A 12,637-nucleotide genomic window follows, 5' to 3' on the forward strand; every position below is an offset into this window, starting at 1 on the left:
TGTATGGTTCTCACGCTAGCCTGGCTGTCCCCGCTCGTGTTCATTTTGGTGGTATTTTAACGTGTGTGTTTTTCTGGGTCTGTTTTCGAAGGTGCGGGAGAGTCCGGAAAAAGCACCATTGTGAAGCAGATGAGGATTCTACACGTCAACGGCTTCAACGCGGAGTGAGTGCTGCTCGACACAGTTATTACATAGCGACACGAACGGCTCAAACATCATAGCAATGCTTATTCTTTTGGCTTCCCTCCTAATGAATAACACTGTCGAGGCCAGAATATATAGCCTGTGAATGGATTTTCCCCAGGCACTGCAGCGCCTGTTGGGCCCAGTATCCCATGCAAAGCAGCTAATATCTCCCCCCCCCCCCCCCTTCCTCTCTCCCTTTTCCCCTTTTTTCGTGTACATGTACAGTTATCATACATATGTGAGGATTTCAGTGCCACAAAGATGCCAAATAATTCACTGTTTCCTGTTTCATGTGAGAGGGTGAAAGGTTGTGATCGACACAGGCCTATTGATGATTTGTTTTGCTGCAAGGCCTTGCATGGCATTGATTTCACCAGTGGTCTATTTTAAACAGGCCACATGTCAAGAGTCCTGTAACTGTATGAAAATACACTGTATGTGTCTATGGAGGCTAGATTTGTTTTTTTTTGTGTGAATTGGAGACGTAATCTGGCATTTTTAAGTTAAATACATGAGACAAATAATGACTACAACCCATCATACCACTATACTTTGGTATTTTACTGAACTCCAACCCACATTTCACTGCTGCCTGGTACATATTCTCAGCCTTGACCACTGTACTTTATGTATAATTATATTAAGAATAGAGTCTAACCTGGCTGTAACCACTATCTTACGCATAACCAACTTACGATAATAACTCATTTGTGGCCTGTTGTGGTTGATGTTTTTCTAACTGCCGCCCCACACATCTATTCTGTCTTAATGCAGAGAAAAGAAACAGAAAATCCAAGATATTCGGAAAAACGTAAAGGATGCCATAGTGGTGAGTTTCATCTGTATCGCCTCCTAAATATGCTCAATATCTCTGTTGTTACACCTTCTGCAATCCCATTGTACTGATTATTATTAAACAGGGTTACTATTAGGGTTAGATTATTTTTTCTGTATTCATCCTGCTTAATGGTTGTTTTTTGTTGTTGTTTTTTTTCTCCCACAACTTCTTCTGCTTTGTAGACTATAGTGTCTGCGATGAGCACTTTAATACCTCCAGTCCCGCTAGCCAACCCAGAGGACCAATTCAGAATCGAATACATCAAAAGCATAGCACCTCTCTCTGACTTTGACTACTCACAGGTAAGACGTTCATAAAGTTTGTGTGCAGGTGTGAATATGTGAGAGAGAGAGAGACTGGGATAGTACATGATTTTTGTCCTTCAAATATGCAATTGTGTTTGTGTGGGTGTTGAATGTTATGTGATGAGAGCATTTGCTGTTTTTATGGCCAACAATGTAGATCTTGCTAATATAGCTCAGGGATGTTGGATGTTATTCCACAACAGACATAATGTTGCCTTTCTTCTTTGTTTTACTATTTTTATGATGTGGTGGGGGTCTTTTTTAGCAAATCCAAGCTAGGGGCATTGTTTTTTTTCTCCCCTTGAATGTTATGAAGTTATGAATGGAAATGTCAGTTAACTTGTATCAGATCAACAGTTAGGTGATTCAGGTGATTCAGGTCAAAGGTTGGCTGGAGCAGATGTTCTGTATGTGGATTTAAATGCAAGTCGAAGCACATTGTGTTCTTTTCAGTGTATGATCAGCAAATTGATAGCGCAAGATCATGTGTTGGAAATATAGATAATGTTTTACATAATTTTGAACTTGTTCCTTGTTTCACACCGACTGTACAGCTCCGCAAAACAGGAATGACCCAGCTGTCGATAAACTCCTAGGTTCCAAATTTCCCCCCGATACAATACAGGCTTTTTTGGGAACCAAATAAAAGTATAAACATGATGTTGTGTATTAATCAAGTACAGGGTCAGTCTCCTTTTGGTGTATTGATCTAAAGATCAGTGTATTTATGATACGTTTTAGTTTCTTTCGGTCTGCGATTTGACACAAATATTTGTTTTATATTGTTGGACAATGCAAGACATTTGAAATCTTTTTGATTTTGACATTAATCGATAATGAAAATATATGTTTGTTGCAGCCCAGTGTCTTTTATCTTTGGGAAAATATTTGATCAAGTATCCAGTTGTTTCGATGGAATTAATTTCTTGTATGTTTTATCTCTTAATCACAATATGGCATATAACTTTTCCAACATAGCCTCAAAATCAAACTAATATTCAGGCCTCATGGTCACAGGTTTTTTTTGGGGGGGGGTTTCTCTCAGGACTTGCCCATACCACCACTTAACTGCTTTGAATAATGTTTCCCAGCTTCCCTCTTGGCAACTTTATTTAACTCTACATCACAAGAATATCCATTGAAGGGATTTGGGTGTTAATTTACTGATAGGGCCCACAGTGAGAGTGTTAACAGGGCAGCAGTAGTCTGTGATGTTGTGTTTTGTGAGGACCGGGGCCATGGGGAGTGCCGGCGTTGAGTTCCCAGGCCCGGCCAGGCCCGGCCAAAGGGAACAACATGGCTCTGTTTGGAGTGTCTGTGCTTGTCATCAGTCTCAGGCTTCACTAGTGCCGTCAGTGTCACCACTACATTGTCACTTAGTGCCACCAGGCATGATATCCAATACAGCAGTGCAGGAACACGGCCAATCAGTAACCTGTGGCTTTCACCTGTTGGCGCCTTTGTGAAATGTAGAAATATGTTTTACCTGGAGAGATGAAGTCACAGTGAACCAGGTTCATGAATCCTAAAAGGAAACTTTCTCTTGATAAACATGATGTTCAGTACAAATCCGTTTTTGTAGTTGTTTTGTGATGAGTTATTGCTGTGGACACGAAGAAGAAGTAGACGATAATTGACTTCCTACATTTCCCTGAATGACTTGCTGTTTATGTATCGGTGGAGAGACTGATGGTGATAGCTTTGGTTGTACCATTTTGAAAGTTTTTATCTGCAACCAAAGACAATTTTTTCTCATCAGCTAATCTGCCAAATGTTTTCTCAATTCAGTTGTTTTGTCTTGTACGTGACAGAAAATGCAGAACTATTTTTGACACAGAACACAAGATGATATCTTCCAGTATCTTGTTGTCTCTGACCAAGAGTCCAGAACTTTCTCAATCGACTTATAAATTATTCAACTAATCGTAATGGTGCTAATTTTTTTTTCAGTTCAGTCATCATGCTCAAGATGACTTTGTCATATGACGTACCTTACTGAGACTATATGAAAGTCTTAACACATCACTAAAATGCTTAACTGCATAGTGGTGACCATGGAGATGAGTCATTAAACTTGCTTTTATTAGCTGCCACTCTCAGAAAACAATCCCAGCTTGTGCTAAGCTTTTTTTTTTCTGTTAGAAACATTTACTGAAACCGATTTAATCAAAGCGTCTGTACTTTGGAGAAAGAAAAGAAAAGTTCTTCAGGCATTCTGAGGTACATCAAGTCTGCATTTACTTCAGGATATTATAGGTTAATATCAACTTTAAAAAAACAATCTGTTGTGTTCTTCTTTCATACTCATCCTTATGCTGTGTTTATGGTTGTTGTTTTTTGGAGTAGCGATTTAATAGTGCTGCTTATCGAACGATAGAAGTTTAGTGGGCATTGTAATTTGACATGAAAGCAGAGCTAGTTTTTTCCAGTTGAGAAAAGTGAGGCCGAGAACAATGTTTTGGTGTGTTGCGTCTGGTTAGTCAAATAGAAAGGCGACAAGGAACAGCACTATGGCTGCATTGCGTCATGGTCTTTTGACGGAACTGTTGTGGAGATGTTGTCGTCTCTTCTGTGTGACACTGGGATGGATTTATTTTCTGCGTGGTTCTTGTACGTCAACGTAGAATTATTCCATTTACTGTTGATGTTTTTTTGTTGTCCAACGAGTGTGACATATCTTTACGTAAAGTTAAGGAATATTAAAAAAAAAAAATCCCCTTGGGGATTAATAAAGTACATATCTATCTTAAGAACATGTGCATCCAACACAACAAAATAGTTCTGAAAGTGTCACCTACAGTTTCCCTTTGCCCTGTTATGTAAATCACCCTGCTTAGTTCTGCAGGCCTGTACTCTTTATCATCAAAGCATCCTTTTTTTTGGGAAAACCTTTCCCTGCAGTAGTAACAGTAGGCCCATGGAAAAGAAAGCAACGACACAAACAGTTGTCTATGCAAATGGAAACAAATGCCACTGTGGTAGCTATGCTCGCCACCCGACGATGTCCGTCGACTGAAGTGGAACAAATTCAAATGAGCGCCTGTTTTCAAAACCATGTAGCTGTATCTCCATCAGACATGGTCAAGTCCACATGTAGTCCTGTCTTTTTGATGCTAAAAGAAGCAGGTCACTGAGACGATTAAATGGTGGCATTTCAGACCCGATAATGTTATTTCAAAACACTCTCGAAAAAAAAAAGACAAGGATTCCGTCCACAAAAGTTAGTTCTCATGTTTTGGTGTTTTTCCTTCTCGGTGTCAATTACTGTCAGTTGTGGGAGGTGAGCTTCCTAATGTGTTCAGCCCCACCCTTTGTTGAAAGGATCTAGTTTTCTGTTAGTACGCAGAATTACTGTACCGATGATTTGACGGCGTGTCTATTTAACTTGTGCACATCAGTAACTGTCAGTGAGTGTAACTTAAATTTGCCTGATTATAGTTTACAGGCCATCCCATAATTATGACTTCTAATAAGGATAAGTGACCTGCTTTGTGCTGCTTTTATTCTTCAATACAGACCAGGAGGTCACTACCTTTTATAGCATTCCCTTGTTGTTAGCGTCTTGGTGATTTCTTTATGATGAACGAGCTTCAGTCCTGGAAGCTTGTTTTTACTTGAATTGATTACCTGAGGATCCCAGATGTGGGGCAAATTGTGGTACAAAGGGCCTGCTCCATTTTTTTCATAACCATGTTATGAAAGATAAAAAAGTTGCTCCTTCTCTCCTTTGCTTTTGCGCTCTCTTTCTTTTAGCTAAATTTGTGTGAGTATCTAACAAAGGTATTCTATTCAAATTCAATAAATGTGGTGTTTCAGGGTTAACCGAAGAGCTCGCTGGTTGTCTGGCGCAGGCTACGTATGGAGTGATGTGAGATTTGTGGCTGTACATTTTGCTCTAAGACCAAAGGTCTCTTCAAAACTTTCCCCATAGGAGTTTTAATGTCCCCTCGCGACAGACAATGCAAACCATTTTCTCCACAACTTTGTTTTGCTAAGTCAAATCAGATTTAGGCCATTTTTTTCTCCCTGTGTCAGAGTGACCTATATGATTCAAGAGAAATATTACATCACACATAACTTGATTAACATTGAAACTAAGGCTGAACTGAAAATTGGTCCGAGCAGATCCACCAGAGAATCAGTATCTCATGTCTGTGGATGGAAGGGGGAGTAGAGGTGGACTGGGAAGAGTTAAAAAAAGCTTGTGTTAAAACAAATTCCCTCCTGGTCTCTTTCTGTGTTATCAGTTCTTCTGTAGGGCACTGCAGCACACACTGCATTTATTCAAAGGCCCAGTGTCACACGCCTCTGTGGAAAAGAGCCCTGAGGACCATACTCTGCTCCCTCTCTGCCCCTTCCACCCTCTACCCCTCGTCCTTCCTCCATACAGTCCTAACGCTTGCTAGCTTGTGCCGGGCCCTTCTCTGGGGTTTCCAGGCCCTTGATGTCTGCTGGTGTAAAAACAAAAGGTTGAGACCCACGGAGCTTATAACATAAGTGTAATCAGTGCTGTTGAATGTTATTGATATTAGTTGAGGTGGGTGTTACAGTTTGACTGTTATAGAAGTGGAAGCAAATTTGAGCTAGAAAGCAAATGTGGCCTAATTTTATTTTTTTTAATGAAGACTTTAGTTCAGAAGGTAATTGCAAATCCGATCCATGGTTTTAGAATTGAAAATAATTAATATAATCTACAATACCTTGGTAAAATGTACGTAAACACGCCAAACATGACAACATCCGTGCCTGAAGTGTGAGTATATATTAATCTGTAACAAAAACGTAAACCAATGTGAACGCCTCTCTCTGTGAGACTTCAGTGGATCCTCCATGTTGAACTTAATCACGGGATCTGCCGAGAGGAGATATCCCCGAGCATGTGATCATTTATCAGGCTCCTTCTCCCTCGCTCTCTCTGGTTCGGGGCTACTTTCACCCTCTCCCCAGTCAGAGCGCAGAGCCAGTGCTGAGTGCAGAGAGTCATGTGGTGGTTCCTGGCTAGAGGAGGAGCCCATCTGAAAGACATGTGCACAGGAGGCGACGAGGGACATTAGCCCAATTCTCTTTTGTTTAGGGCATACAGAGAGTCCTGGAAAATGTCTCAAAGTCATTGATAAGATGAGCTCCGTTCATAAAGTTTCCGACTGAAACTTGTTTCTTCATTCACAGAATTATTCCTATGCTTTCGAAATGTTGGGATACGTCATGTAACTGTAGTGCTATCTGCATTTGTTCACATTTAAGTTATGGCCTCTCAAGAGCCACCTTAGTTCCTTTAAGTTACGTTCAGACAAGAGAGTTTGTGATACAGTCGTGAGCTTAAATTCATTTCTGTGTCAAGGAAGTGAATGAGAACCTAAGTCAGCAGCCTCTGCTACTCCAAATAGCTTTTTTTGTATTTTTTTGGGGAAGATAAAATTTGTATTTCTGCTTTCACTTTCAAATGCTTTTCACAGAGTTGCGTGTTCTGTCTCTCTTTTGCTTAAAAAGGCAATAAGTTAGAAGCTGTTAAAATTGCTAAATATTGCCCAGCACTTCAAAGGGCATGCACATGACCATTTGTAACTGAGTTACTTTAGTCTTGCTGGTTTGTTCTTGAGTACCGAAGAAATATTTCTACTTATACTATTAATAATGTGTTAAAGGAATGCTTCACCTTCATGGAAAATAGGCTCGTTTGCTTTCTTTGAAGAGAGTTGGACAAACATGTTAAAACAATGTGGTTTTACGGAGAGTTACATGCTGGAACAATTTCTTGACAAACAGCAGTTTGTATTTCCACCTTGTATTTCCACCGGCATGCTTGTGCAGCGTCTCTGGCCGTATGTCCGATTGTTAGATGCAGGTTTTTGTATAGTTCCTTGTTGCAGGCTTGATGGTATGGTACCAAGTCTGGCAAACTTTTTTTGACACCAAGTTGCATGCTGTCAATGTCCCCGCCTGTGTTGGTAGTAGTTTTTTCACTTCAGACAGTCAGGCTAACGATTTCCTCTTGCTTCCAGTCTGTACGCTAAGCTAGGCTAATCACGTCCTTACTGCAGCTGCATATGATTTTATTCAAAAATAAAAAAGCGTGTTTTTATTTATTTAACCATTCAGCTGTCATGGCAATTTCAACAACTTTCACAGTTTCAAAGTACAAATTCAGATTTACCAAATGTCCGCAGTTACTGAACGAATGGTTTACTTACCTTTTAATACTTTTTTTTGTATTTTCTAATGTACGTATACAAAAACATCTGCCAAGTTGGCATAGTGTGTTGATCAAAAGGAGGTTTCTTTCTTTAGTTTCTTTAGTGTTATGAATTTCTTCATAATGAATAATCCATTATAAAGCTCACAAAGGAGTTCTTAAAGTAACTTTAGGTGTTTACCCTGAGCAGGGTGTGTAAACTAATTCAAAGCACTTTCCCATCATAATATCGTAGTTTGTCAAGTCTTTTTATTGTCCAACATATATTGTTGTCTGTTATGTTTATTAAAGTTTTTTCTTCTTCTTTAGGAGTTCTTTGATCACGCAAAGAAGCTGTGGGACGACGAGGGAGTGAAGGCGTGCTTCGAGAGGTCCAATGAGTACCAGCTCATCGACTGTGCACAATAGTAAGTCCAGACGTTTAATGACATCTTGAGCTTTTGAACTACTTGCACAGTAACAAAAGATTGTTTACGACGACATAAATTCTGTTATTTGTGCAGCTATAGTGTAGTGGGATCAAGAAAAGTGAGCTTTCTTTGTTGTTTTTTACGGCCTGTAAACTGTTGTCCCGTCCCTGCTCTGTACGTCTTCTTTGTGTTATGTTTGAGGTGAACGCTCTGCGCTGTGTGCTGGTGCCATGTCATATATGAATATGGTTGAGATATGTTTACTCTGGGCGTGGCAAGGCTAGCGCCAGTTGTATTCATCCTTAGGAAAATGATACATATATGTCCTCATGTCTGTGTGTTCGACTGCTCACCATGGCAATATGCAAAGCCCGGTCTGGTCTTTATTAAAATGCCTTTTTTTTATAAGGAATTGTATTGATGTTACATGTGTCTGTAAATGCATGTAAATATGTAATAATGCTGTCAGTAAAGTTAGCTTTTCTCGTTTTAGTTTTGGGGAGAACCTATTTGTGGAGTTGAGAGACTACATGTCATTGTTGCTCGGCTGGACAAAGGTCTATGTGAATCATGATTTGATTTTGGCTACAATCTGTGTAGAGTTTTTCCTAATACAATTGTACTCTAGATACTGTAGTTAGGAAATACTGATAACTGCAGTGTGGCAAGACGCAGAAACAGCTCTTTGCACTGTGGCCCAGATTATATGGAAGTCTCCTACTTCACCTTTGGCCACCATAGGGTGCTGGTCGTACACAGTAGAGAGCCCCTGACTTGCCTGTAAAAGGAAGTTTGGATATGCAAAGTGACTCACTGATTACAGTGCTATCCTTTTACTTCCTCTCTGACTCACCTATGGTTTTACATGTAAATATGAGGACATGTACATGGTACAGAATCATAAGTACAGCCCACTGGAAGTTGTCCCTCCTTTTCGCAAGTGTTGGCTCCCTTAGGGCTCTGTCAAAGTCATGTTTTATCAGTGACTGAAGATATTGTCTTGTTGTCAGCAATCTGTGAGCCCTGTGTTACATGGATGTACTGTCAAGATGTTTTAAACATGGCGTAGCATGTGGACAAACAGTCTCTGTACTCTCCTCCTGAATATCTTCCATTTCTTGAACATACATTTTTACTTTGGGTCAAGTCTTTCTCTGGTTGCCCTGCCTGAAAGCAGCTTCCATAGAAAGAAGTGAGATAGTCAGGTGATGGTTGGAGGAGTCACATGAATCTGTAAGGTGGAGCTGTTACAGTCCACGGCCTGTGTTTGTCTTTACTGCTCTGAGTCAGTCTGTGTGCAGTACGACTGTACGATATGCAAAAAAGCACCTTGTGTTTATTTTTGTTCATATTCCAGTAACATGATACCACATAATATTGTGGTATCATCAACACTTAAAGTCGGCCTTACAACTCTGTAAATGCGGTGGTCTTCTAAATGCTAAAATCAAAAATAATATTCTATATTGTAAAACTTGAAACCACTGAAGCTTGCAACTAGCTGAAGCACAGAACATACATCTGCTCAGTGACATGAGTAAACATTAACAGAGTGGAATGAAGACACTGAAAAGAATACCGTATTTAAATAGTGGTTCACATGTGACTTTTTTGGCGTTGAATTTATTGGTTTTGAACTCGGTAGATATGCTTTCTCTCCCTGTTTCTTATTTATTTATTTTTTTTAATGGAAGTTATAATACGTTTACTCTGATGCTTAATTGTTTATTTTGAGTCCCAATTGTCGTCCCTGTTTGGAACCTCCTCCTCTTAAACATTATTCATTCTTACTTCTCTCTCCTGCCCTTCTTGCTGTCCCCATGTCACCGCCTCTCAGGATGTTACGTTGCTGCTCCTGATTGGTTAAGAGCTGGTGAGCAGTTGTATGTTTGGCCAATAAATCATCGTCAAGCTAACAAACTTATTTTACTGGTGGTGTGATAAAGGAGATAAAACAATATAATAAGTCACTGCTTCATGTCGTTTAGTGTACAAATGCACAAAGTTGAGTTTTCAGTTTTGATGGGGTTAATAATTATGCGGTCATGCATGGTGGCTGAGTAGTTTAGCGTTTGTTTTACTTGAATGGCAGTTCAGTGGAGTGACAATTGTTGTGTTTTGGTTCTCAAGTGCTTTTCCTTTTCTAAAGGAGAGCGTATGTGTGATTTAGTGCAATGAATTTACTAAAAATTCACCTTGAAATATAATGAATCAGTTTCCATCCCTACCATGCATTTTGGAGAAGGAAAAAAATCAGTCTTCACATTTGAAATTCATTTTTGAAATCTCACTTTGCAGTCAGTAGTAACATGACAATATGCCTCCATTGTCAGTGAGTTTGATTGATGTCTGGAATTTGTCAGACTGCATGGCCTCTCACTTACTTCCTTTCTCAGTTTTAACCTCTCTATGAACTATGGGGACGGAAGGCATTCATAGATACTCCATGCTACAATGGCAGCAGACCTGTCTTTGTGTAAAGACACACACACACACACACACACACACACGCTGAACTACATTAACTATTGTCAGCAACTACCCTAGAAGTAGTGAAAGACTAGCAGACAGTTTCAGCAGCCAACTGGGTTGAAAGGAAGAGATCAGAGGTCATCCCTTTGGACTCGGTCTGTATTTAAACAAACTTTGTATTGTTTGGAGAATGCCTGTTGTGTTTTTTGGGCTATTCCACTTGAGTTCAAAACTATAAGGGTCTGTCTGTTAGCTTGTCTCTTCTTTTCATTGCTCGCTACTTTTGAGGTTAACCCAACTCGCTCTGAAAATCTTTGTCAGTCCAGGACGCTTTCTTTTTGTCTTCTACTTTTTTTCTCTACTCCTGCTCTTTTATTTAAATTATTGTTAACTTCCACAGTCTTGTGTTGTAGTTACAGTATGGCTTGGATCACAATTGTGATAAGAGTGCTTTCGATCACTCTGAGTATATTAAAGAGGAAGTTGGCCAACAGGGGGCTTTTTGTGGGAGAAATCGATTTGCAGGCTGCAACCTCACATGATAACAGTCAAACATAGTAGATGTTTTGTCGTTAAACCACCAAACAAGATCACAGCTGAAGAAGAAATTGGTTAGATATAGCTATATGTGGTATTTAGATGATATACCACTAGCATTTCATCCGCGTTGTCCTTCACAGACCTTGCTACACTGGCAGATATTTTTCCAGCAGGCCTAACTATGGACGGCCCATTGGACAGGCAAAGGAAATAAGTATGGGCCGATGGCAAGCGCTTGTTATGCCAAAGAGCATGTCCATATCGATGCTTGTGGAATCCTGTCACCCATTGATCCGCCCTCTGCATTGCACATTTATACGTTTTAAGAGCACAGATATGTGTCTGCCAGTTGATTGATTATGAGCTATTTTCAGCTGCGGCCGGCTGGTTCCAATGCAATGCCTTGGCTGTGACAGCAAAATCAAACACTTTTTCACACGCAAATCTGAACTCCCAGGCCTCCTGCTTTTTTTTTCTTTTCTTGTGGCGAGTGTTTTTTTTGTTTTTTTTTGCAATCCCCTAGCAAATATAACACAATTCATGACATAATTTATATACAAAGGTATTTATTACTGTAGTGGTTGCTTGTTATCCAGAGTTAGATGCTGTCTGGGCTGTTATAGAGCTCTCTCTCTCTCTGTTTGTATGCTAAGTGGCTGGAAAGCCAGGATGCAGCAGCAGGTACTGGGCCAGAGGAGAGCTACCCTGGATGGAGCTCGAGTCTGAGAGTGGAACTGAAGAAGTGAGGCTATAAAACAGCTGAGCAATACAGCAGGGATTTATTCCTGTATCGTGAGAATGATGCCTAAGACAGAGATAGTGCTTATGCTGGGTTAGGTACAGCAGTGTGATGGCTTTAGATGCTGCTATGTTGATTTTTTTGTCTGATTTAAATTGATGTACCAAAGTGTATTGAATGGCCCACCATAGCCACCCTTTGATAATTTTGAGTCAAAAGACCACTGGGTATAAGAGAGACACACCATGCTTTTTGTCTACGGTACAATGCATTGTGGTCATTGTAGTTTCCCAGTATGCTTTCAGTGTTTTGCTGTGTGAAGTCAGCAATGCTATAATAAAAGTTGAATGAGTCCTCCTGACTGAATGGAATAACTATTGATCCACGTAGACACACCGCTATATAGCCGAATAACATTCGACCTGGAACAATTATTCAACTAATTGATTTGTCGATCGACAGAAAAATAATCTGCAACTAGTAACTACTGCTACTTATTCTATCAAGTCTTTTTTTAAAGGCCTAATGTCATACTTGGAACTTTTTCTCAGGATTTTATCCTTCTCAATGTCATATGTGATGCACTGAAAATCTTTAGGTTTTGGATCGCTGGTCAGACAAAACTAACTATTTAAAGATGACATCTTGGGCTCTGGTGTTCATTATTTGCAGGTATTTATTAGTTGATAAGACAATTCATCAATTAATTAACAAACAAATGGCAGATTAACTGATTATAGAAACAATTACTGGTTGCAGCCTTACTCCTCTTACATACTGTAAAACTCATACTTTTGTATGTCCAAAGGATCATGCAGTTATTAATCCCCACCATCCCATCTAGAGTTTGAGGTAATCACACCAAACACACCAGTAAATGGCTGCACACATGAATTCAAAACATACAGGAAAAAAAGACTTGGTCCTGAATCACCCTTTTTATACTCAGACAAA

General features: G+C 39.8%; 1 protein-coding gene across 2 annotated transcripts in view; it reads left to right on the forward strand.

Annotated features, from left to right (window-relative positions):
• Positions 1-12,637, forward strand: part of LOC137779456 (guanine nucleotide-binding protein G(olf) subunit alpha) — a 43,564-nt gene that overhangs the window by 11,166 nt on the left and 19,761 nt on the right. For both annotated transcript variants that reach the window (XM_068567201.1, XM_068567209.1), the window contains exons 2-5: positions 92-164; positions 961-1,015; positions 1,207-1,326; positions 7,832-7,929. In XM_068567201.1, the coding sequence (XP_068423302.1) occupies positions 92-164; positions 961-1,015; positions 1,207-1,326; positions 7,832-7,929 (346 nt within the window). The remainder of the gene's footprint in view (positions 1-91; positions 165-960; positions 1,016-1,206; positions 1,327-7,831; positions 7,930-12,637) is intronic.

The sequence above is a fragment of the Clinocottus analis genome, unplaced genomic scaffold (genome assembly GCF_023055335.1).
Source record: "Clinocottus analis isolate CAN_PGR_092001 unplaced genomic scaffold, fCliAna1.0.p SCAF_11, whole genome shotgun sequence".
Taxonomy (NCBI): domain Eukaryota; kingdom Metazoa; phylum Chordata; class Actinopteri; order Perciformes; family Cottidae; genus Clinocottus; species Clinocottus analis.